At 36.7% G+C, this 26,825-nt stretch overlaps 2 protein-coding genes across 2 annotated transcripts; both read right to left on the reverse strand.

The window, feature by feature from the left end:
* Positions 1–1,378: 1,378 nt before the first annotated feature.
* On the reverse strand, positions 1,379–5,323 carry rx3 (retinal homeobox gene 3). The gene is made up of 3 exons (XM_023828733.2): positions 5,005–5,323; positions 4,501–4,727; positions 1,379–2,491 (listed from the first exon to the last, which is right to left on the reverse strand). Exons 1-3 carry the CDS (start codon positions 5,252–5,254, stop codon positions 2,060–2,062), a joined length of 909 nt encoding a protein of 302 aa, XP_023684501.1. The 5' UTR covers positions 5,255–5,323; the 3' UTR covers positions 1,379–2,059.
* A 3,217-nt stretch (positions 5,324–8,540) lies between these two features.
* lman1 (lectin, mannose-binding, 1) lies at positions 8,541–26,812 on the reverse strand. Its single transcript, XM_023828711.2, has 13 exons — positions 26,561–26,812; positions 25,284–25,438; positions 25,098–25,205; positions 22,793–22,854; positions 22,506–22,605; positions 21,628–21,751; positions 21,465–21,523; positions 20,995–21,127; positions 18,196–18,383; positions 17,525–17,595; positions 9,705–9,858; positions 9,400–9,521; positions 8,541–9,136 (listed from the first exon to the last, which is right to left on the reverse strand). The coding sequence occupies exons 1-13, from the start codon at positions 26,769–26,771 to the stop codon at positions 9,100–9,102; spliced, it is 1,524 nt and encodes a 507-aa protein (XP_023684479.2). The 5' UTR covers positions 26,772–26,812; the 3' UTR covers positions 8,541–9,099.
* Between the last annotated feature and the right edge of the window lie 13 nt (positions 26,813–26,825).

Raw genomic sequence — 26,825 nt, forward strand, 5'->3', positions numbered from 1 at the left:
GCTGAGGTATCGCCTGCCCCATGGCTGCACTCAGGTTCTCATCCCTGAGGTGGTTTGTCATGTGGTAGGTGTGGCAAAGCACTGTAATCAGTGCACGATCCTCACCTCCTCTCTTTGCTCTGCAAATCTGTTAAATATGTTTACATGCTGCACTGATCTACTTATCTGTTTGGATATATTTTATGTTGTGTTTTCGTTACTTCTGTGCCACACAAAATGTACCAAGATTCCATATGCTAATCAAATAAAATTGATCATGATTCTTACTCTGATTTACAATTTATTTAAATATGTATAGGATATCTTATGGATATTTATGCAGTCTGTATACTTTACCTTGTCATTTTAATGGAAACTTACCAACCAAAAGGAATGGCAATGACAGAGAGAGAGACACTCATTATGAATAAGGGAGTTTGGAATACACTGGTGATGTCATGTCCTAGAATAGAGATTTCCTGCGTTCCCTGAGATACACACTACAGTTGAATGGTACAGTCTAATCCTCTTGATTGATAATGCACTGGTTGCCAAGCTCAGTCTATGCAAAGCTTACATCCTATTGAGTTTCCTAATTGAAAGCTGAAGTACATGTGCAGTTTTGTACTATGGTTAACACAATATGTTATTTGAGAATGTAATGATTCATCACAAACTAATACCAATACACTGTTGTATTAAGAGATGATGTACCAGATTTCATTTCAGTATTGCTAACTTACTAATTGTTAATGATTAATTAATCACATAACAGCAATCAAGACAAGCTCCGTTCACCTGGGCAACCATCCAGCTTAATAACCTCTAGCTCTAACGTATCTAATACATGTGTCCTTTGTGTTCATGTCCTGTAACACTAATGCAGGTTCTTAACATCTAATCCACTACAAATCTGCACTATTTCTTTGTTTGCACGATTATGTGCTATACTTGTGCTATACTTTTGGTTATATCCTATTCTAGATAAGCAATTGGAAGACTAATGGATTATTATTACATAAGGTTTACTTTATCAATAAAGCAGAAGCTTGTTATCTGTGTATCTGTGTAAGTAGGATGTTTTATGGCGTGTCATTGGTAAAATTAGTTGATTCTGAGTCTGAAGTACAGAAGTTAAGTAAAAACCTAAGATTTGGAGTCTTATATCTGACAAAGATTGTCAGTAAATCAGATACAGCCATGCGTAGATTGAGAAAACGGGTAAATGCCAAGAAAATGTTGTTTGTTAGAAAGTGAGGACAGTCATTTCAATAATGTTTTTAATGGCAACCTATTATTGTGTGTTTACAAAATAATTATACACAATGTTACCAAAACAGGTGATGTTAGTCTAAAAACTTGTGTGAAATTCTATTTTTGCATACAGGCGCATTAGTTATTCAAAGGACCCACAGCGTAATTAATTTAAGGTTGTTCACCTTATTCCACCTATGGGATGTAATATGAAAATAACACAGTGTCTGATAACACAATGGCTATATTGTGTACAGTAATACTGATACACGCCATTCCACTCAGACCTTTATGGAATTCTTATTTTTCCATCATTCCACCTTGTTTAAAATGAATGCTATTATGTACACCAAACAACAAAACTTGTGTGTGACAAAGCTCCAATTTAATATACATCATATACAGTATATAAATATTATTTCTCAGAACATTTTCTTTCTACAAAAGAACATTTTTTCCATACAAAATATTTCAGCCCACAAAAATAATCCATTAAGATCAAATTTAACAATGTTGAACAGTGTTTCCGAACTCGGTCCTCAGGGACCTCCAGACTATCCTCGCTCCTCGTGGACCTCCGGGCTGTTCTCGATCCTCGGGGAATTCCAGGCTGTCCTCGGTCCTCGGGGAATTCCAGGCTATCCTCGGTCCTCGTGGACCTCCGGGCTGTCCTCGGTCCTTGGGGACCAACAGACTGTCCTCGGTCCTCAGGGAACTCCAGACTGTCTGGGGACCCCAAAGACAGGGTTGGGAAACATTGATGTAGAGGTTCTGTTTACAGTCAGCTATCAGTAGTGGCCAGTCACAGCAGGATGCCTGCATGATGCTACCACGTCTTTCCTATTGACTGAATGTGCTCCTTTGCCTTCATCCTCAGTGAGGCAATGCTGGAATTGCGGGGATCTGGCTCCTCCATGGAAAACTTGTCCATAAATCCTGCACATTGGTAGGAGGGAGGCAGGCACACGGTACCTATATGTGATAAACTGTGTCCGACAGAAGAAGAATTTAAGAAAGGAGGTGGGGGGTAATTGTTGGGCAGCCCGTGGGGTGGCGTGATGAAGTTTGAAAGGGACTGCAGGGTGGTGGAGGTGGAGACGCCAGGGCTGAGCCAAGGTTCCAGCTGCAGGGCCGGAGAGCTAAGAGGCGGCTGCGGAGATCTGCTGAAGGTCAGCATGGGAGAGTCTGGAAAGCGCATGGAGCTAACGTCCAGTTTCTCCTGCCTTCTCCACTTGGCTCTTCGGTTCTGAAACCACACCTGCAATCACGGTTTCCTATTAAGTCTGTCACAACGCTCTTCACACATGTTGTAGCGCAATATATAAACATCTGTCAGCAAAACCCCTGAAATACAGTGGATGCCACTAATAAATAATGTTAAACAAGGCATATGTAAGCAGTTAGAGCATGAAGATATCCCGTATCAGTGTATTTCAATATACAAAGACAATTTTTTGGTAAACCGATATACTTGCATATGCTTTTACACATAATTTTCAGAATGTTGTTGATATTTTCAAAATGCGAAAGGAAAAAAAGTTCATGACTTGTAATGAACTACCATAGTTTGTCATTTTTATACAAAAATGTAAATAATGGCATCCATTAATTAATCATAGCATCCATCAATCAATTCACTCAATCATCCATTGATTCAGTGCAAGGTCAGTGGGTAAACCTCACAACTATATTGTCATTTAAACTTATCTGTAGTTATAATTGCTTACAAGGTACTAACTCAGTTACTAAGTTACCATGTAGTATATATGTATATACATATGTATACATATATATATATATATATATATATATATATATATATACATATGTATACATATATATATATATATATATATACATATGTATACATATATATATATATATATATATATATACATATGTATACATATATATATATATATATATATGTTATTATTGTGCACAATAATTCAAGTGATAATTACATTTACTGCACTTGTTTCAGCAAATTCATATTACAACTGCTGTATAATTTTAACTTGGACACTGTATGCTATTATAATACTGATATATAATATAAATATCAGAATAAGTATTTTATTCAATACAGTAAGTATGTCCTCATATAAAGTAAGAGTTTTTAAAATTATTATTATCTTACAGATTTTCAGCATTTACTGCTGTCATCTGTATCAATTTCCAGTCGCAATGATCTGGATAAGCAGATGTGCAAGGATGGATTTTCGTGGTAACTATCTTTGAGACCACATGGAAATAAACCAAAGTGGATATTTAATGGAACTCAACCAGTTACAAAAGTTTGAAATAGTTTCATCAAAATGGAAAAAAACAGTAGATTAATTTTAGTCCTAGCATATGAAAGACACCTAGTACTTTTGTGTAGTTTCCTTATTTATTCTGAATAACATATGGGCTAACAAAACTGTGCAGAGGGTTATTTTTGAACAGCAGATAACCCTGAGCTGCGGGCGCCTTTCAAATAATCAATACACGGCTACACTGAGATCAAATTCAAGCTTCAGATTCCCATTACAGAAAAAAACGAAATTTTCCGAAGTCTACTTTGTGTCATAAAATGAGTTTTTATTATCTATTAAAATGATATTAGAAAAAAAAACAATTCATGTTATCATTACTCAACTCCGTACTCATGAACAGACGTTAAAAACGATTTTTTTAATGCGCCATCCGATACTTAGTTGCTGTTGTTTGATAGATAATATTCTGTTATCAGGGGAGTTTCTAGCTATTGAAAAGATCAGGGCTTGACTAATTTAGTAAAGTTTACCTGGGGCTTCACTAGTTTGTTTTGAAGGAAGATTAGCATTGAGTTAAAATATTCGGATCTTGGCTTAAAATACGACGCCCATGTTCTGTACTGATGCTATTTTGTTACAGGGATCCATGATCCACATAAATCAGACAAGAGTATTAACACTGAAAATTCACGAAAACAGGTCTGGTGTTTGCTCTTACGTGTATTCCGTAGGTGCTACATGTGATAATGAGTTCAGAAGTAGCCCACACTATCTAAAAAATGCATTTTTTTCCTTATCCTTGACAGAGTTGCGGGGGCATGAAAACTATCCCAGGTATCAAAGAGAATCATCCCCATCTGATATAACATTATATCATGATATTAAATTCGTTCATTTACTTTTTTACTTTCTCTATACTTTCCTTAGAAATACAGACTAAGATACCAAAATAAAAAAATACGATTCAAATCTACAGCATAGTGGGAAGCGAAGCTTTTAAGAAACGCACCTGAACACGGACCTCCGGCAGGTTGACCTTGAGCGCAAGCTCCTCCCGGCTGTATATGTCGGGGTAGTGCGACTTCTCAAAGGCTCTCTCGAGTTCGTGAAGTTGAAAAGTAGTAAATGTGGTTCTGTTGCGTCTGTGTTTCTTCTTTGGGTTATCATCTCCGGAAAATTTGCATTCCCTTTCAGGTAAATCGGGACTTGCTCCAGAACTGCTTGCACAACACGCACCTGGAATATACACAATTAAACAACTTTAGAAAACACGGACAGGAAATATATTAAAGACTGTATATGCTATGCAATAAACGGTATGGTCATATTTCAACTAGTTGCTGAAACTGGATTATACCAAGCACGTTTTCCGCCATTGAAAGAAATGTTAGTCTTCTGAAATACGTTAAAATTCGAAATCAAATAAGATTCCACGTTATTCCCCGTCTTTAAGTGTAAAATGAATGACCCAGAGCAATGCTATTCCCTTTTATTTATTAATCTCTAAACTTACTTTGAAAGCCTTCGGACTCATGACCCTTAAGAGGGGGGGCCACCTTACATTTCCTCCTGCGCTCAGTGTCTTTCGTGAATCTTGCCGGGACATTTGATGAGATCGGCTGATGAAAAATGTTCTCATCCTTAAACCCCAGAATGGCTTCAATACTATGGATTCTAGATGCGTGTCCGGGGCTGCGAAGGAAACCTCCGGAAGGCGAAGGACGGTCTTCCATTCCTTCTGATGACGAATCGAGAAACCGCATTGACGTCTGTTGACTGGTATTTATTTCGACTTCTGATTATACGCGTCTTTGACCTGAACCGTAGCAGAGACGTTATCTTGTGGGCTTTATAAAGGGACCCTTCGGAGGAGACCTCTTGTCCATGTGACGCCCCCTACTGGCACGTCAGACGCTCTCAGCCCTCAGAGCAGCGAGCTCTCCCACTGAGCTCTTTTTAAACTCCACCCTATAATTTCTTATAACTATGAGCAGAGTTAAATGAACATCCTTATATCAGTCTTAAATAATCTGTTCCTCATCCAGATGTCATGCTCTTGGACATTAAAAAAGCGCGGGGGGTTGGGGGCGGCTCGGGATTATAATTTCAGTACAAATTCACAGCTGCAAGATTTGTAGTACGGCAACAAAGTGTAAAATGACATACCGACATAATATTTGCCACTAAAATAATTTTACTAACAAAGCAACTGTCATATGTCACATTAGCAAAACAATATTAAACACAGTGTTATGGTATGCATTTTAACTATTTTCATTTAATATACCTACCGTGTTCAGTTGGTTTGCATGGGCTACATAAATATAAAATATAGCCCTACTCAGTAAACATAAGAATAACACTTTAAAGTCTCCAAATACAGAAAGGGAATTTTTTAAAAAGCCACATTCAATTAACACTCAATTTGAGATTTGATTAAACTAAATATCACGCATAGGCCTCTATGGAACAATTATGTTTCCATTCCTGAATCATTCTGTAAGGGTAACAGGCTTTGCGGAAGTTTCCTTATACGAAAATAATTATTAAATTTAATTAAATTATTAATCATTATTATTATTATTATTACTTTTAAATAGGCTACCACACGCTGGTCACAATCAATCCGCAATCTCCCATTGATTAAAGAACATGTGTTGATATACAGGTTCAATCAGTTGTCTGAAAATGAACATTTTCCATTTTATTAATAATTAGCGTTGATGAAATGTTTCATACTTATGCATTATGTACAGTTTATGGAAATCGTTCGGACACCGTGTCATCGATTTAGCGTGATTTCATTGCGAACTCAAGTAGGACACCACAAATTTAACCCTGAAATTTATTTGCAATTAAGTGGAAGTATTTCCTGCCTTACTGAATACTTAATGGATATGTGCATTTTGCACTAAATAAAGATCGACAGCTGTTTGATAATCCTTTGCCCACACGCTGCTAAGGGGATTAGAGTCTTTTCTTAAAACAGTTAGTACCATTTAAAACTATTTAGCCTTTCCTAATTACTGAGAGTGATGTTATCCTCTGCTTATATTATACAGAGTAAGTACTCCTGGCGTAAGGACAGTGTTTTGTATAAAACAATGGGACTCAAAAGTCTATTTCTCTTGGGCTGCTAACATACAGTGCAGTGTTACGTTTACCATCCTTCCTTTAAAAACAAACAATGAGCTTTGTCTGTAATATTCCCCTCAAAACAGACAAAACTTAATTATCACAGAGTCATTCTTCTGCCTCAGAATCGTATTGATGAGTGTGACAATGTTAATAGTGAATTGCATCTTTTGTAGAAGTTGCAGCAAGACAGCTCTTGCTTTGCCAAGGTCAGCTCTGTGGTACAGCACCTTTTGTATACTCAATTGGCATGTTCCTCAACACATTCATTGGGAGCTTTGAGGTTACATGGTATTTCAAAAGGAAAATGGCAGCTCTAAAGCAGGAATTATAAATGTCGTATTTTTATCTTTAATATAAGTGCTGTGGTGTTATGATAAGTCAACTAAGGCCTACTTATTAATCTATCCATTCATTTTCTATAGCCACTTGTGCTACGCAGAGTTGCAGGGGTCTGCAGCCAATCCTAGAAGCTATGGGCTTTATATATATATATATATATATATATATACATACATATATATATATATATATATATACATACATACATATATATACATACATACATATATATATACATATATATATACATACATACATATATACATATATATATACACACATATATATACATATATATATACATATACAAATATAAATATATATATACATATACAAATATAAATATATATATATATAAATATATATATAAATAAAAAAAACTACGACTATGTTTCCTAAATATGTGTGATTTTAATAGACGAGCCAGAGGGAGGAAGGACAGGTTTCCTGATTTACTTAAGACAAACTTTCACATTAACCTTTCGTTTAATATTACAGTGAGATGTTCTACCAGAGCCAGAAATGTACCAAAAAATAATCCACGGTAGTTTAAGACAGCAGAAATAATTAGTGTTTCATTTTTAACCCTAAAATATGACTGAGGTTCAGAATCAGGGCTGGGGAACCAGGTAAAAATGTAAAATTATTTGGTCAACCAGTGAGCACTGATGAGGTGAAAGCAGACTCAGGCAGTTTCTCCTAATAATCTGCAGCAGGACCTTCCCTGGCGACACCAACGTCAGTCACAATTTCTCCTACAGTGATGAAGAAAGACCCCCCTTCCTGCAACAATTCAGACAATACGTGCTGGCTCCCATTCAGCGTGTCTTCAAGCGCATGCTATAATGGTTTATTTTGACTGAACACTAAATCTCCTAAGTCTTCTGTTTCTCCAACGTCCAAATATCCCTACAATCTGTAGTTGTTTCAGCAAACGGGATATCAAAGCATGTGTTTGACGGGAGATTGCAAAGCAACATTTTTTTTCCCCCTGTAAACCCAGCTATGTTTTGTGACAGTCCTTCCACATGCACTGGAACCCTTAAAAAAAAAAAAAAAAAGGCAACCTCTCTTAGGTGAGGAATATGAGGAGATGAGAGCCTCGTGAAAGATGGATGCTCATGAAGGTCTTTCCTAAAGATGCCGGACAAAAATAACTAAGGAAAATGGACTCTTCACACAGGACAAAATACTGTAGAGGCAAAAAATGATCCTTATGACTTTTGTATGAACTGAACCAAAATAAGAAATTTGAGTAGGGTAGTACACAAATCAACAAATACTAATTCCAGAGATGTACCTTTGCATACAACAGTTTCATTTAACTGACGTGAGACATGAAAACACAGAAGACACTTCAGGAGTTTTCTTCATGTTTCACTAAAATAATTCCATTAAGTAATACCAATGGTAAGTCGAAAAACCTCAATAAATCAGACAACAGGAAACATTCTTAAGTTACAGTATGAAAATGCAGCTGGACGCTACAGTGAAAATGGGCGGAGGGGCAGTGATTATGTTACATAGGGAAAAAAAAAAACATCTCTAACTTGCCAAATGTAGAAGCAAAACTCTTGCAAAACTAATTTAATGGTAAGTGGAAAAACAAAATTACAATAATTAAAAAGTACTGCACTTTTTAATTTTTGCACTCAGACAAAAGGTTACAAACATAAAACTGGACAGAATTATGGGCAAAATAAAATAAAAAAACAAAGTAGAAACAAATTTGCAGTTGTGCAGTTTTGTTTTTTTCTTTGAGAAAAAAATATTTTATTCTGGAATTTAATTTTAACACTTGAACATACATTCAGGGCCTCTATTTTCGTTTTCCATTGCAAATTCAGAATTTGATATATTACTTTCAGAGCTTTACAAAACATAAAAAGACAGTGGTCAACAGTAATTTTAATACTTTTCAATAACCCCTACCAAGATGCAAATTGTATACGTGTAATACAGTACATTTATGTTTACAAATTTTTGATCATAATTTCCACACACACAATTAAAGCAAGCATTCATTCATGACCTGTACAATAATTTATAATTTGAAAGTAACCGGACAAATTAAGATGCTATAAATTCCCTCATTTACAGATCATTATTCTTTCCATTGTGAAAAGTTTCATCAAAAGAATTTTTTGGCAGCTGCTTCTTGTTGACTTCTAAAACAAAAAAGGAGGGAAATACTTTAAAATCATGCGTTCATTTTGCTAGTAATTTTATTTGAGTAAACACACAACTCTGATAACTTTATAAAATGAAACCATGATCCTGTGATTTGAAAAGTTCAGAATCTGAAAACCTGGCGATAGACAGACTCATTTTACTTAAAGTAAAAATAACCCTACTTGTCATATAACTGAGGGGGACAATAGAAGTTTAAACATGTGAGATTTCTGTAACATTGGGTCTATGCTACCCTCACCTGTAGACGATGTATCCGATGAAGAGGACTGACTGAAAGGTCACAAAGACCAGGAAATGAATCGTTGACAGACAAGAGGGCAAAGGTGGTAGTTCAGGGCAGTTCACCTTTTCACTTGGGTTCTGAAAGGAAATAAATATAATGATCGACATTACCTTAACAGATGTTCTTCAGCTACCAGTAACAAATCAATAAAACAAACATTAATCTACCATGCAACAGCTTACAAAGTAAAAAGAAACTAAACCAAACATCTACAGGATGGGCAGACTACATTGTCACAACAAAAGTGTGTGGGGTCTAACCACATTGCGCTGGATCAGGTGGTCGATGTTTCTTTTGACCACGTGCAGGTGCTCCTTGATGTCATTAAAGTGCTGGACAGCCTCGTAGGTTCCAGCTGCATTCCCCTGGTGCTGGGCGGAGCCAATTTGTCTCACAGACTCATAAAATGAGCTCCTGAAATGAAATACTTTGTTAGAACAGCACAATGTTATCTAAAGAATCTAAGTGATCCCTGTACTTCTACACAAGTAATAGTTATTGATATAATCATATATAATCAACAAACTTAAAAAAAAAAAAAGTAGTATTATAATACTCAGAAATATATAAAGTGAAAGCTCACTGGTAATTTAGTGATACAGTACTGCCAACAATACAGGTTTCAGTAGTAGGGCTGGAACAACTAATCGATGACATTAATAATAATCGGCAATAAAAGTTGAAAACATATTCTGTTATTAATTGGGTGTATTGTGGTTAGCTACATAAATTGTGTATAATGACCTCACCATCTAGCAATGTTTGTATGCTTAGCCTAGTTCATACTTTACTTCTCCGTGTGCTGCACGGACACTGACATATTCTGCATACATACTGTAGTGATATTCCACCAGACAAGCATAAGGAAAACCCAAATATAAGCCTTGGACAGTATTTATAGCAATACGGTACAATTTGTCATTTTGAAATCTTGGCAACCAGAACCAGAATTTTATCACCAAGATTTAAAAATGTCAAAACAGTGTTGCTTTTGAAAACACCATCAAAATACTGTATACAGTATAAAATACAGCTGTGTGTGAAAGTGAAATATGGCTCTTTGTTTCTGTGCCATTTCACACTGTACACTGTGTACATTTTTTTATTACAACTGTGATTTAAAAACCTCAAAGATTTTTTTTAATAAATGTTTTTTTTTAAACCCTGTTTTGGCCCAACTAAATGACAAGTTGACTGGCTGATCACTTGATCAAATCAATTACCAAGATAATCAATAACAATAAGTCAAAATAATGAGTATTATATTAACTGCCATAATTCACGGACAAGAGAGTGAAACAGTGTTTTTAACCTATGCACAAATGAAAACTTAACCCTTTAAAATACAAGATTAAAGAGCTTTCTGGCTGTGATTAATTGCATCAGTCCTTTGTTCAGCTCTTGATAATGTTAGCTAATACTATACTTTATCATATTTCTGAACAAAGAACTGAATTGTTTGGCAATGTAAACAAAGCAAAGCTGTAAAATCTTAATAGATTGCTTCTCAAACCCCAAGCTGGCATAGAGTTCCCAAGGGAACTGCTGTAAGCCAGACTGTTCACTAGTGCAGATCTTCTGGTGGATAATCACAGCAAAAAAGGCAGTAGAAGCCAGTGGGGAAAATGACTGGGATATTTCAACTTACCCAATCAGTTTTGAATCTTTGCATTAAAGTGATTTGTTTCAATTTAATCTTTTGATCTCCTTTCCAATGGTCCCAGAAAAAAAATATAACTCATATTTATAATAGAGAAGAAAAAAAAGTTACCAAAATAGTCATGACTGCTAAATTAAATGACTCAAATCCTTTTTTCAGACGTTTACCCACATAAATTTACCTATTTATCGGAAAAACTCTTATTCCCCTCAGATTTACAGATTAGTGAAACATTTTTCAAGCACTTTAATCTCTAACCTTATCACAATCACCAGGGCCAGGCAAACATGACATTTGCTTTGAAAGATTTATATACTTATCTACAGTGACTGTTTTGCTTTTATTTTCCTCAAAAGTCAATCAAGATTCACAGTGAACTTCAGAAATTCTTGCAATATCATATTGGTTAAACATGACATGCCAGAGAAATAACTAAATGAATCATGTTAACAAACCTGAAATAATGAACTACAGCAAATACACATACATACCCTTGTGAATACTGAACAATCTTTGAGTATGTCCTTTTAGGGACTACCTAAGGAAAATTCGATTTACACAAAGTCACACAGTAATTATATATTATCACAGAGCAGTTAAAAGTTTAAGGAAAAGTATTTAAAGAAGCAATATTAATAGCATTAATAGATGATCAAACAGGTATTCTCGTCGCAGAACATTGCTCTGATGTGCTCGTTAGTCAGTATTAATGTCGTACTTGAGTTAGGGTGGCTTGGGGGCTCAGTGAGTAGCACTGTTCTCGCACCCTTCCATAGTCGGGGGTTTGAATCCGGCCTCTGCTCCGACTGGAGAGTTCGCAGGTCCTCTCCATTTCCCATGCGGTTAGGCTTACTGTCATGTCTGAAGTGTTCATAGTGAACGAATGTGAATGTATACACGCGTGTGCGTTTTCTTATGGACCGGCATCCCAGCGAGGGTATACCCTCTGTCAGGCTCCAGGGTTTCCCCACAACCGTGACCACATTAAGTGGCTGGAAGATGGGTGGTTTGGTTTGATTTACTTAAAGTCTCTAGTATTTTTATTTAAGTGGGAGAAATAATTTATTGAGAAATTAAACATGACTTAAGAAAAGATAAACAAAACTGACCAACTTTGGGGAAATGCAACAACAAAACAATTATATGACGGCAAGTTTTCTGCCATATTAAGGACATTTAAAAAAAATGGAGACTAATCCTTGAAGAGTACAGAATTCCAAGAGGCATGCCATTTCATCCAATCTTTACCACATGGCGTTAGTCATTTATTACACACTCTCCATGATGCATGTCATAGAAACAAAATCATCCCCTCCACCCCACTAACAAAGAAACAAATTGCTAGAAATAAATCTCCTATAAAAAGTGAGCATGTATTAAACCACAAATCTAATCTTCAAAGAGGAGCAATGACCTACTTAGAGAATCAAACCCTGGTTGAGGAGCAGTAATCATGAAGGCCTGAGATGTGAGGATGATGATGATGATGTTAAATCCGCTGACTTATGTAAAGTATTTGGTCATAATCTTAATAAAAATTACAAGAAATCATAACAAATGTTTTGTGTATTTCATATCAACAGTGGAGAATTCTTTTTCAACTGATTATGTTTAATCATTTTGACTACTTACTAAAGGTAAACCTGGAAAACTAGTAGAATAATAGAGGTACTGTATGCCTTGATCATATAGAGAAATGAGACAAATGCTGTATATTTTCAGTCATGAATAAATATTCTAACAAAAAACGGTATAAGATTCATTACATTAAATACATCTTATATATATATAATATTCTGAAATTCTTTCCTTTAAATTAACAACATGGTCAAGTAAGTGAAATACTGAACATACTGAGTATGAATGAAGTCCAACATAAATACAACAATGTCCTTAGCCAAATGTGACCAGTGGTTTGACATTTTCCTACGGCTGTGCCACCCAAGAAAAAAAGCAAATCAAAGATGTACAGGAAAGAACAAAGATGAACTAGATTTCCCTCATTAGGGATGCAAACCCACAGCAGGGTGGTGACTGTAACATGGTGATGTAATGGGGAGGGGGAGAAATGTCAGCGTTAGAATGATTTGTTTATGTAACATAAGCTTGAAAGAAAACTCCCTGTAATTCAAGAGTCCCTGTACAGCAATTGATTTTTAATGTGAAAATTATGTAACATAGCGAAAAGGACATGGAACACTTGTTAAATACAAACGGAAAAGATGAAAGAGAAATACTTTTGCCAACTTTATCAAAGTTAGTCATTGGGCAGGTAAACTTATTTCACAATATTTTACTCAAAATCACACTAACTGTGCTGAAAAAAATCATTCTTCGATATGACTCTCTAACAACTATATAACGGTCAGTCACAAAATGTTATCACCACAGACCAGTCGCTCGTCTAATTTATATCTAAAACTCTTGATGGTGCTCTTCTCAATCGACTGATTTTTTTTTTTTTTTAATGCAGAAAATCCAGTTTAACTTCAGTGCTGGGCAATCTATTAAGACTGGGAAACCTATTAAGAATGGGCAATCTATTAAGACTGGACAATCTATTAAGACTGGGCAATCCAGACTTCCCTCCTGACTGTGGGTATCCTGAGAGTTGAAAGAGCCACATCTCATCCTAACAGACATTTCTGCAGCCTTCAATACAGTACAGATTGATGCCAATTTATAGCCTATGGGACTTATGATGACTCACACATACAACCGAAAACATTTTAAAAAACAAACGTATGCAAAAAAATAACCTCAGCACTACACTAGGTAATGCATTTTGTATGATAGTTGTCACGGGAAAATGCTGCAATGCAAGTGACCATCACAGTGTCATTCTCACACCTAAAAGTCAGTATTACTCTCCTAACCCAACATACGTCCATTTCAACATACAGCCTGCCTTTCGGAACAGAACCCAGTCGTATTTAGGGGAGAGTCTGTAAAGTCTGCATTTCCAGAAATCTTCTTAATGTTATATTGTTTGTAAGTTGTTTCTCCTGAAATATTCTTAGTTAAGTTTACCCTCTGTAAGATATACTTTCGTAAGGTTGGTGTGAGCTTCTTTTAGCTATCTCATCGCTGCTGTAGGCTCATACCGCTCATTTAAAATAAGACTAACATCGTTAACATCATTTCATAACCAAACATTGCTTAACTAAAAAATAAATGATCCAAATAAAACGATTTTGTCTAATACATGACTACAATCTTGGTTAGGTTCTTGGTTAGGCTTGTGTTCTGAACGTGCAGCAAATTGACCTCTGTGGATTCATAATGAAAGATAAGGAATGCGCCGTTCATTAAGTATTTATTTATCAATTGAAAAAGAAGGGGGTGTTCTCCCGATGTTGGGGTAGATGCCTTCCCCCTGTTTCCGACGCCACTGAAATGCACACGCTGCTCTAAATGTGCCAAAGCCACAGTATATCAAAACTTTAGTTCATGAGGTTAATAAGAGTTTAAAGTGCAGGTTCATTTACATATTTGTCTAATATATTTTCCCCAAAAAAATCACCCAGGAAGAGTTCTTAGTGTAATGAAGCACATAGAATATTATCATATGCTAATACAGTAACAACTTCTCTTTCATTGATCCATTGCTCGTCCCTATATCAATGACATGCACATATATTAGTGCACGCAGGTCTTCTATGGAACAAAAAAAAAAAAAAAACTTACAATACTACAATCTGGGGAGGCGGGTTCCTGCACCCAGCCAGCGAAAATCAAATTTACAGTTAGATAATTAAATTTGCTAATTAAGTATTGTATTTTTAGTCCCCCCCCAGTTCTGATTAATTCAATCTTTTGAAGGATTCCTGCTATGTTACATTTATAAAGAACACCACTTTCATATGGCAGTCAAGCAGTTACTGCATGGAGGGAATAATCAATTCTCGATGTCAATCGATCAGGTGTTCTGGCACCTATTAAGGTTGCTCTTAAGAAGCTGTCCCTTAAACAATCTCTTAAGAGGTTGGTTATGAAACAGATGCAAGAAAATAAATACCTTTCTTAAGATATATCTTTAGAGTCTTTGTAAGATACCAAGAGTCATCGTTACTAGGAAATGCACCCCAGATCTTTCTGACTACCCTCTTTCAACTAAGATGGTTTAACCAATGAGGTTCACCCAGGGTACTCCATTTCAGAGGCCTAGGGGGCAGCATTTCAACCACGAGTAATACTGGGGCGTATGCGGAAGGATTGAGGACAAAATTTGCCAAGCATGGGGATGCTGCTGATAAAATTTAGTATATTTGGTTGTGAAATAATGTCATATTAAAAGCTGTATAATGTTAAGTTCCAATCATATAAAAAATGTTTGTGAAAGTGCACTAATTGAGGTAACATTGTTAGTGTTATGTGCAATGTGAATAGATTATACATAAATAATACCTAGATCTATACTTTCGTAACAGTCATGTACGGTAATGAACATAACTAAATTGATTTTTCAGTAAAAAAAAAAAAAAAGTCTTGCATTACTTTTAAGATTCTTTTGCTAGCTGTCTAGCTTTGTATCAAGAGAAGCATTGTGAGGTCAGCATTCTGTCAATAACCTTACTGTTGTCATGAGGTAGAGAATGTCACGCAACTTAACGATGATTGTTAGGCTATACAATAATAACAATATATTCAGGACCAATCATACTGTGGGCCACAAAATAAAGCCCTGTGGGCCACCTATTGAGTACCTAAGGAGGTAGGTCAAGGTTTCCAAATGCCGGTCCTGGGGGTGCAGGATCCAACAAAATTTGCAGATCTTAAATCACATCTTAACTAGCCAATCAGGTTTAGTAGGTGTGTTTCAACTGGAAAATCTGCTAAATGTACTGGATTCTGGCCCTCAAGGACTGAAATTGAGAAACCCTGAGGTAGATCATTCCAGTTTGCAGAACGTCTAAGTCACATCAGGTATCAACTGGACTCAAGGTCCATTTGTTGGCCCCCCTTGCCTTGTCCCTGTTAGCAACCTCTCTGGGTCCCAACATCCAGTCACATGGCTTTTTGTACCACTACTAAACTGATAGTATCCAACTCTACCTGCCCTCCTGAAAGAACCTGGTTGAGGGAATGTTACTCCACTGAAACCATTCTAAGAGAGCTTTTTGTCTTCCTTGCTAGACCTAACATTCACTATGACATAAGAATGGATAATTCACATCTTCTCCATCAAGGCCTGATAGGTACCCAGGGGTAAAAGATGACCAACTGTTCTTTGTTGACTACACAGCGGCCATCTCCCAGTGTTGTAGATTGCTCCTACATAACATCGGAAAATAGGGACTTATTTGTCACAATATGCAGCTTTGCTTCTCCTCCATACACCGGTCTCCTTGTTACTAGACTATCACAACTCTTTAATGGCAGGGATACCAGATTGTGCAGATTTGAAATGCAACAGCATGTCTGGAATTCAATTGGCCAAAGTACCTCATGTTACATTACATTGTACTTTTATACTCCTGTCGAAACCTAGTCCTCGTGGTATCTTTGACTTGCTCTCCTGTCGGGTTCTTGCAAAGTCTTTGTAATATAGTTATTGAACACTGGAGGCAGCAATGTCGCTTTGGGCAACGCTAATGTACTTACATATATAGATTCTAAGATATTCCCGAACTGCTATTCAACAGAATTATCTATGCACATCAAATGAGTCTATAAGACTACATAAAACCATCTATGACTCTAGACTAGGAAACATCATTGATAAAAACATAACTGAAGTCACACTTACACTTAAAACCAAGCTGACATGAAGTACAAGTGGGCATTGTGATCCTGTAACTCAATATTCACTGATTCAAGAGAATTTATCAATAAAAATGAATGAATCAATTGGCAAAGCTGGAAAAATAATCAAGGAACCCTTCCCATCAATGTATGTATATACACACACACACACACACACACACATACTATACACACACATAATATATATATTGACTGTACATACTCTCCCATTCTACTTATGCCTCGAACCTATTTAATTGTAAACATACTGTGCATCTGCTTGCGCGTTCCGAACTAAATCTCATTGCGTTTACAATGACAATAAGGCATCTATCTATCTATCTATCTATATTGAAAACATAATAATGGTGAATATACAATGAACATATTAAATATGATCAAAAATGTAAAAGTATTTTTAAAAACTATAACATATATAGTGGAAAATGATATACATAATACAATTGTTAGTATTTAAATGGTTTCATTATATCATAGAAAATATATTTACCTAAAAGGTGCTGCCTTAAATTAGAATGATACAGAATGAATGATGCAGGTTGTTCTCAAAAAACTCAATTCTTGGTCTTACAAGTTAGAATAACACATTGTGAACTATGCAAAAAAAATCTGAATGTTTGTTCCGCAGGATGGAAGCCAGATCGAGCTTCTTACCTCAGCTCATTCAGATTTCTCAGCACCTCCTCCTGCTTGTTGATGATGTTATCAATATCTTGATTAGGAACCTGGAAATTATTGTTAGATGCTTATACTTAAATACAAATAAATACAACGTTAGGTGATTTCTCCTTGTGAAAACATCATAGAGTGCACCTACACACAACTAGATGATACAGCCTAAATTACGACACACTTAGCCTATATGGTATAGTCTAAATAATGACACATAGTAAATACATAAACCAAAAACACAACTGATTATTATTAAATATTATGTACTGTACATTATTGCATGTACTGTACTTTTACACTACCGGGGGCACAATGGGTTTCTTTACACCAGTATCACCACAAACACCTGAGTAATGCGTCGCACTATGATGGCTATGACATCACTATAGGCGACAAATTTTTCACATCGGTAATAATCATATGGACCACCGTTGTATATGCGGTCCGTTGACTACTGAAAAGTCTTTATGTGATGCATGATTCATTAAAAACCACAGCATCCACCAAAAAGACTTGAACAAGGGCAGAGGAAATGGAAAGTTGTTTTTAGCATTTTTAAACTAAGGGCAAGAAATGGCCACTGCTCAGAGCAAGTATACATAACCGGTTTCGTGCATAGCCAGATGACCAGCTACAGGACTCTGGGACCTCACCTGACCAGACTGAGCATGGACTCCCCGCTTAGCTATCTCGTCGGTCACTACGGTGACGTAACGACGCTGCTCATCAAGAATCATGGCCAACTGGCGGTGAAGCTGTTTAATCTCCAGGTGAATCCGATTCTGACCTTCAAACACTTGCCGGATCTCACGGTCGTTTACACTTTCATACATTTCCTCCACTAACAAGAAAAACAGGACGACACAAGACATGCACATCTATGGATATTCAATTCCTGGCAAACCAGTCAGAACTGCCTTGAAAATACAGTGCATTCAGAAAATACTCAGATTACACAGTCTTATGCTAAAATCATTTAGATTCAGGTTTTCCCCTCATCAATCTGCATACAATATACCACATGCTGACGAAGCAAAAGCAGGATTGGAACATTTTTTGCAAATGTATTCAAAATAAAAATTGAAACATCATAATGACACAAGGATTCAGACCCTTTACACAGTACTTAGTAGGAACACCCTTTGCAATAATTATGGCCTTGAGTCTTGTGGGTATGACGCGACAAGTTTTGCACACCTGGATTTCAGGATTTTCTATCATTTTTCTCTCCTAATCCTCTCAAGCTCTGTTATTTTGGACGGAGACTAAGTGGACAACTAGTTTCAGGTTACTCCAGAAATGTTCAATTGGGTTTGTAACACCAGATTATGTAATAACTCAACAGAATGTGACAGATTTATTGCCTACATCATAATTTTTTGAAACATTAAATTGTCATCATCATCACATTGTCCAAAAAATGGCATGGCGTGTTTTTGTGATCCATTTTGGGCGACTTGTGTGTCTGCGATGGAATAACAAGCAAAAGTTCAAATAAAGAACAACAAAAAAAATAATGAATGGGTCAGATCAGTTGTTAATTTACAAATGAGGTTACAAACTACGTTAGTTACAAAGGGTTTTGAGAAACACTCAATAAATTAGCTTAAGTGTGAGATAAAGAACTACTTAGCGTCACAAAGCGTTTGAGAAATGTACCCCTGAAAATGTACATAAATTTACAGAAATTTATCAATTGGAAATTTGTTACCATTTGTTGAACTATGACACAATGTGGCGTTATAACAGAATGCATTGTTACAGGGTTGAAGCCTGGACTCTGGCTGGGCCAATCAAGGACATTCACAGAATTGTCCCTAAACCACTCCTGCATTGTCTCTGCTTTGTGATTAGGGTCATTGTCCTGTTCGAAGATAAACCTTTAGCTCAGTCTGAGGTTTAGAGTGTTTTGCAGCAGGTTTTTGTTAAGGATATCTCCATTCAACTTTCCCTCAACCCTGACTTGTTTCCCAGTCCCTGCCACTGAATGACAGCACGATGCTGTCATCGCCGTGCTTCACCACTGGGATGGTATCGAGCGCCTTCAGACACGATGCTTAGAACTGAGGACTAACATTTCAATCTTGTTACTCGCAGTCTGAGAGTTCTTTTGGTGCCTTTTTGCAAACTGCACATGGAATTTCATTTGTCTTTTACTGAGGCTATTAGGACTGTATGATATCAGATCTCAATATAATCACGATTGTGTATGGCGCATGCGTAATAATCACTAGGGCTTTAAATGACAGGCAAAATCTCTTCGGACGCCAGGTTTTCGGTAGTATTTGGACATTTATTTACGCCCACAATTTGGTACACAGTTTAGTAGTACGCTTACAATATTAATGAGATGTGTATTGTCACACCCATAAGTTAGTAACCTATATAAATTCTGTTTATTAAAGCAGAGAATGCCACACGCTACTATTTTGGTAAATCATGGAAGCAATAAGCACTGAAGTGGCGGTGAAGAAAGGAACAGCTCAACAAGGTAAATAGACATGGTGGTGTGGCTGCACTTTTGCAGTTTCAAGTTGGACATGTTTATCTAACAGAAGAATATGCCTAATTTATACTGATTACTAATATTTTAAGCATACTACATATCTGCTTACCAAATTGTGGGTATAAGTATACATCAGCATCTAAAGCCAGTGTGATTATTGCGCATGCGGCATACAATCACAATTATATCGAGATCTAATATCCTGCAGCCGTAGAGGCTATTACTGGGTCTAGACTGGTGGAGTGTTGCATTCCTTCTGGAAATTTCTCCCATCTCCACACAGGTTCTCTGGAGCTCAGCAAGACTGATCATCAGGTTCTTGGTCACCTCTCTTACTAAGGCCCTTCTAACTACACAGTTTGGCTGGGCAGCCAGCCAGTGTGATTATTGCGCATGCGGCATACAATCACAATTATATCGAGATCTAATATCCTGCAGCCGTAGAGGCTATTACTGGGTCTAGACTGGTGGAGTGTTGCATTCCTTCTGGAAATTTCTCCCATCTCCACACAGGTTCTCTGGAGCTCAGCAAGACTGATCATCAGGTTCTTGGTCACCTCTCTTACTAAGGCCCTTCTAACTACACAGTTTGGCTGGGCAGCCAGCTCTAGGAAGTGTCTTGGTTGTTCCTAAGTATTTCAATTCAAGTATTATGGAGGCAACTGTGCTTTTAGGAACTCTCAAAGCTGCAATTTTAGATTATTGAGACAGTACTGAGGGAAAAAATTAATTTAAATGATTTTAGCATAAGGCTACAACATAAAATGTGAAAGAACTGAAGGGGTCTGAATACTTTCTGAATGCAGTGTATCACACTAAAATCAGGTACAGCTTGAAAAGCATAAATAGTTACTAAGATGTAATACTTGCATACATATAATTTACATATACAAAAATGTATTTATGAGAATGAAATGAAGGGCTTGAAATAAATAATCCAAGTAACCTGGTTCTCCCTGGACGCCTGGGTGCTCTTTCTGAAACTCTTCTTTCTTCTTGTCCAGCTCCTGCTGAAAGTTCTCAAACTCAGCTTGATATTTATCCTTTTCTTCTTTTGGAATCTCAACATCAGGTGGAGCCTTTAGAACAAAGCAGGGGGAAATCAGAAACTTTTGGTAGCAATCAGTGTTTCAGTTCAGCCAATTAGCCCCATAACAGTTAATGTCTGGTGGGGGCCCTGTAAAGAGACAGGGGGGGAGGTGTTAGGATGATTACAAGGCCCCCTGGGTGACAGAGGTCCTAAAAAAATTTGTGGTACCCCTGACAACAGGTGAAGTAAGGATAGATTCGTAAAATACTTTATCTTTTATGCGATAATTGTATCAATGAAGGTTTGAAAAGAGTTAACCTCTAGTAAAATATGCTGGATGGACTGAAATCGCAGCAACTCCAAGCTTTTGCATCAAGAATACATACCGGTTGTTGCCCAGGTTCTGTTAGTCTGAACAACAGGAACGAAAGAACATCGTGATCATCTGCAATACAAATTCATTTTAATATCTGATAAACAGATTCCTAAACCTGCAAAGACATAAGCAGACTGATACCCAGGAAGTGTATGAAGAAATTTTGAAGTCACCTGCAAGTCCGCCAGTGGCTGCAGAGATTCCAAAATACCCTTCTTGTGGAATGACCATGTCGTCAATTTTGGTGCACAATTCAAAGTCATCCCTGTCAGGGGTGAAGCCATTATTGATCAAAACCTATTGGGGTGGGGGTGGGGGTGGGGGAGGGGGAGGGAAGGAAGTGACAGCTATTAATTCAAGCAATCAATAAAGACAGCATAACACACAAACTAGGACTGGGTGGTATGGCGAAATATTTTATCATGATACATTTTTCATATGAAACGATATCGATTTTCACAATAAAATTCCTGTCGTTGTTTCTTCACCTCAATTGCCCAATTTTTGCTTAAAATTCCCTTATAATTACCCTTAAACAGATTCAGAACAAAACAAAACAATGGTGACAAATTGAATGGATTGCAAAGTGAAATCTAAAATTTTGTCTCGTAGCGCGTAACAATAGATAACACCTTCACTATATTTTGTTGCTAGGTTTTTTTCTCTGACTGCCTCACTGTTCTTTCCAGGGAAAGGGTTTAACTAGGGCTGGATGACATGCCCTAAAAATGGTCTCAAGATGGTTTTTATAATTATGACGACCATTGTTTTCCTAACAGTTATGGAGCATATGACAGGTATAACGTAAAATTATGCCAGCAACAGACTCATACCTTGACGGAATTTGTGTAAAAAATAAAAAAGTACATTATAAGCATTGATTACGCAAGAAAACAAGTTTTTAAACTATACCACGATACAATATTCAAATCGATTACAATATGAATGCTCATAATCATGTCACCCAGTATCTAATATAAAAATCGCTTAATAAAAAAGAACAACATTCCATTTACTCCTGTGTACTTTATAAAATACTGAAATTACTTACAGTCAATGACATCTTGTAGTACGTGATTTTTGCTCTGACCGGGTAGGGTTTATTTCGGAAGTCCCTTAAGCATGATCCAAGACCTTGAGTTGTTCCATCACTGTTCATGTACAAGAAAATTTTGAAAAAATGCAAAGAATACCATAGAAAACACATACACCCTAAAGTTATGGCCTGAGCAGACAAAACAGAATTCATGGAATTCACTTAACTTATCCATTAGGCAAAGTTTTCTTAACTAGTAAAACACTTGCAGATAAAAGTTAGAGATTAAAAAGTTAACTTACTTGGGGTGGTCGTACATGAATTTACCATTGTTTCCAACAACGATAATTGCAGGGTTGTTTTTCTGAAAGAAAAAAAATGAATAAAAAGATCACTGCAATAGTGACCAGTTACAAGCTTACCACCAGACACCTGTGATACAACTGCAATTTTTCTAACGAGATAGCAAGTTTTTTTTTTTTTATTCAAGCCAAATGAGTTAAAAATAGCTTACTTTCTTATATTACTGTTTACATATTGTAAACTAAAATTAACTTAAAAGCCTTCAACTTCTTGATTATATGATCTTTTGGAAATTAAACTTGATATTGCTGAAATTTTTAAAAACGTAACAATTCATAACTATAAGGCACATAACGCAAAAATCAACCATTATGTCAATGTTGTATTGTTAAATATGTGGTGACCACACCCACAAGACTTCACAGGAACTGTTCTGTGCATTCTACACAGAATTCTACTGCGTCTCTCCGAAAAGAACAGTACAAAGCTCCCCGTTTTACAATAGGAACCAGACAAAGAAATGTTTGTAAATCTCTAGTTGGATACTGTGTATTAACGGGTTAAGACCCTGCTCACACCTGGTGTCAACATGCGTCCTGGGTGATCCGATCACAACTGGACAGCGCTAATTACAGGTATGAATGCACCCAAAATGCATTGACGATGCATTGAGATCCGATCGCTCAGACCACATTCAAGCCGCATATGGCGAGATTCTTACAGCAGTGTGAACGCGAATGAGTCCTGGGCCGCATTGAAAGATCACCTACTCAACTGATGTCCTCCTGTGAGTGGAAGCATGTACGCACTCATTAAACACGCAAGTAGTATTAGACATACTGCATAATTTATGTCAAAACGTCTGTCAGTGAAGAATGGGCCACTTTAGTAAACTGCATTGTGAACAACACGTCTTCTTCCCTACAAAAACAAAGATTAAGTCTGAATCTGCTGGGAAGCTGGTTTAACATCAGACTGTCGCAACTAATTCGCATGGAAACTTTGTTAAAGTGCGCATCACTAATGTTACGTGCAAATTTGGGAAAAATAAATTGTGTAAGAACTGATTTATTGAAGATGTTTTGGAATTTGCACAGATCATATATTTAGTGCGCGCTTTCATGAAACTTCCATATGTCAAAGCTGTCTGCAACATGAAAAGTTGAACTTTATTGTGGAATACAGTTTAAATAATTTAAGTAATCACATTTGCATTATGTGAAATAATATTTTAAAATGACTGTCCAATAAAAATCACAATGTAATTACAAAATGCAATTTAAAGATTATACACAGACGACAAACGTTATAAAATATAAAACCTTTTATGGAATGATTTTAAAATAAAAGGACATTCATTATTAAAATAATTTTTTCAGCCATTTATTTACATATAGATATATTTAATTATTTATTTTTCAGTATTATGGCATTCCAGACAAACATCTTAGGCGGTTTGTTTACACTGAAATAGGCCAACAGCTTTTGATTGCTGCTTCTACTACTTTTAATGTTCGGCAGATTTTGCATACAGAAGTGATTTAGGTGCTTATTTAAATAAGTTGCGGCAAAGTGAAATCCGATTACAACCGGTTGGTCAAGATGCATGTCAATGTTGGGTGTATTTCGCGTTACCTGCTTGTGATCAGATCACCCAGGATGCATGTCAATGTTGGGTGTATTTCGCGTTACCTGCTTGTGATCAGATCACCCAGGATGCATGTTAATGTTGGGTGTATTTCGCGTTACCTGCTTGTGATCAGATCACCCAGGATGCATGTTAATACCGGGTGTGAACAGGGCCTATGTCAACAAATCCAAGAAACTTGTCTCAATTAAGTTTTTTTTTTTTAAATTGCTTTAAAGCAATATTACTGTACAAACTCAACTACTCATGCAGGATAGCATTTAATTTCGTATGTTATCTGGACACAGCTACACAGTTATTTAGCTGGTTAGCTGGAGAAGCACCTGAGTATTTAGTCAGTGCTGGGCCAGTGTTACTGCAAAATTTGGGCTCCATCTCCATGCCTGTAAGGAGAAGCTTGTAGTCCACCTGTTCCAGGTTTACCATGTGCATATAATTTGGTGTGCCTATCCACCTATCCCTCCCCCCCCCCCCCCATCATCACCACCCCCCTTCTTCTATCACGGTAACAAATTCAGAATCAGACACCAGCCATTGCAGAATTACTCGCACTTGGCATGATCCCTTTGGTTTTTAGTACATTTAATGATCTTTGTAGTAAGCGTGCTTAAAACACCCCACACCAGTTTTCTACCAGCATATGACACATCACATACCTTTCCATCATTGTCAAAGGAGTCAAAGAAAATTCCAACTCCGTTCCAAGAATCAGCAGCACCATAGACGGGTCCCTCAAGGCCCTGTCCTTCCGTGAACCAGATAGCCTGTGGGAAGAGCCCAGTAATGTAGGTCAAGTCTGACACGACCATCAAAGGGTACCAATCACCACAGCCTCCACTCACCAGTCCATCTGCTCCCATCCTGCCCCGTCCAGACACCCTGAATGTCACTTCCGCTTCCCAGTTAGCAAAGTTCACCGTATTTTTTGTCCATACCGATCCCCTCTGGCTTCTCAAAGATGTTGTGATTCTAACCTGATCAGCACTGGGAATGGCATCTGGAATGCAAAAGTATTTATGACTATTGTTTAAATTTACAAATAAAAATGACTTTTATTTTTCTCTGCTCCATTAGCAACTCCTGTATATACAGTACCTTTTTTTACAGTTTGACTACAAATCATTTTCAAAGCAGGTAGCTTCAATCAAAAGATGTGTAGGTTCCGATTCATTGTAAAGTATATTAATTTAAAAAACTGAGAACGAAAACTTTATTTAAAATAATTTTAAATACACAAAAAAAAAACACCTTTAAAAATAAACCTAGATTAAAACAGGCCATTTTCTAACATTTCAACATTAATGTGAAAGAGTGAAAATTCATCTAATTGTTTGCTCTTATGTTTACAGCAAAACTAAAAGATAAAATAATGGTCAAGCAAAAGGAAGATCTGAGCACGCTGCTCCAATGCCCTTTGTACTGGTTGTTGGAACTGTCTTTGTACCATTTCATATTGATATTATATGCCAGCAAGATAGGTCTGGCTACTTTGATAACAGTTATGTTTAGCAACTGTCTCAATCAGTGCTTCATTGAGAAATCCAAGCATACCTATATTCATGATATCACAAATATTCACCGTACCCAAGGTGCGATTTACCTTTTTGCTCGGTTTGAATAAGCAGGCATAAGCAGTAAGATGAACTACAGACTTTATCAGGTTGATAACGAAAGGAAATCACGAACTTCGAAGCTTTATTTTATTCATCATATAAGATACAATAACAAACAGCTGAACACTAGACTATTTTTCTTCAAATCAAAATAAGAAAAAAATCCAACAAAACAATATTTAATTGCATGCTGCAACAAATATTTCAACATTTATTGCAGCATGCAATTTATACATATTCTTCGACAACAACCCACGATCGTTCCCTGGATTTAATTCCCAGTGAAGCCAACACTTAGATAATATTAATGCAAAATTCAAAATATGCAAAAAAGGTGAGATTTGGCATATATATTTTTTAATTTGCAGAGAATTTCTTGAAAGTATAACGAGCTACATTACCATGGTTATACAATAATCCAGTCCCTGCAACTTTATAATATAACAATGTTAATAACCGCAGAAAGAAACCACTAACCACCAAAAAGCTTTTTAATGATAACTTACTTCCAGTATGGACCCAAAAAGGAATAGTGCCGTCACTTTGAGTAAGATACGGTCCTTTGAAACTATATTTATATTCAAAGCGCCGGTGAGGAGCCTCCGCCGATTCTGCAACTGCTGCAGGAATATCCGCATTAGACGTATGAAATATTAAAAATGATATTAATAAGGAGGTAGCAGCAGTCGAGCGCTTTCCTATGGACACCGCCATCATTCGGTTCTTTTGCTGACGTAGCGCTGGGCCGAGAGCATGACGGGAATTCTAGGA

This window comes from Paramormyrops kingsleyae, chromosome 7 (genome assembly GCF_048594095.1).
Source record: "Paramormyrops kingsleyae isolate MSU_618 chromosome 7, PKINGS_0.4, whole genome shotgun sequence".
Lineage (NCBI taxonomy): Eukaryota > Metazoa > Chordata > Actinopteri > Osteoglossiformes > Mormyridae > Paramormyrops > Paramormyrops kingsleyae.

What these genes read in the sequence shown, in the direction of transcription:
- rx3 (XM_023828733.2), bottom strand. Translation starts at nt 5,254, where the DNA reads ATGCGGTTTCTCGATTCGTCATCAGAAGGAATGGAAGACCGTCCTTCG. An exon ending in TGAGTCCGAAGGCTTTCAAA is followed by an intron (nt 4,728 to 5,004) that starts GTAAGTTTAGAG and finishes TGTATATTCCAG; the next exon opens with GTGCGTGTTGTGCAAGCAGT. An exon ending in TGCCGGAGGTCCGTGTTCAG is followed by an intron (nt 2,492 to 4,500) that starts GTGCGTTTCTTA and finishes CCGTGATTGCAG; the next exon opens with GTGTGGTTTCAGAACCGAAG.
- lman1 (XM_023828711.2), bottom strand. Translation starts at nt 26,771, where the DNA reads ATGATGGCGGTGTCCATAGGAAAGCGCTCGACTGCTGCTACCTCCTTA. An exon ending in TCCATGCTCAGTCTGGTCAG is followed by an intron (nt 17,596 to 18,195) that starts GTGAGGTCCCAG and finishes AATAATTTCCAG; the next exon opens with GTTCCTAATCAAGATATTGA. An exon ending in ACCTGATCCAGCGCAATGTG is followed by an intron (nt 9,522 to 9,704) that starts GTTAGACCCCAC and finishes ATTTCCTTTCAG; the next exon opens with AACCCAAGTGAAAAGGTGAA.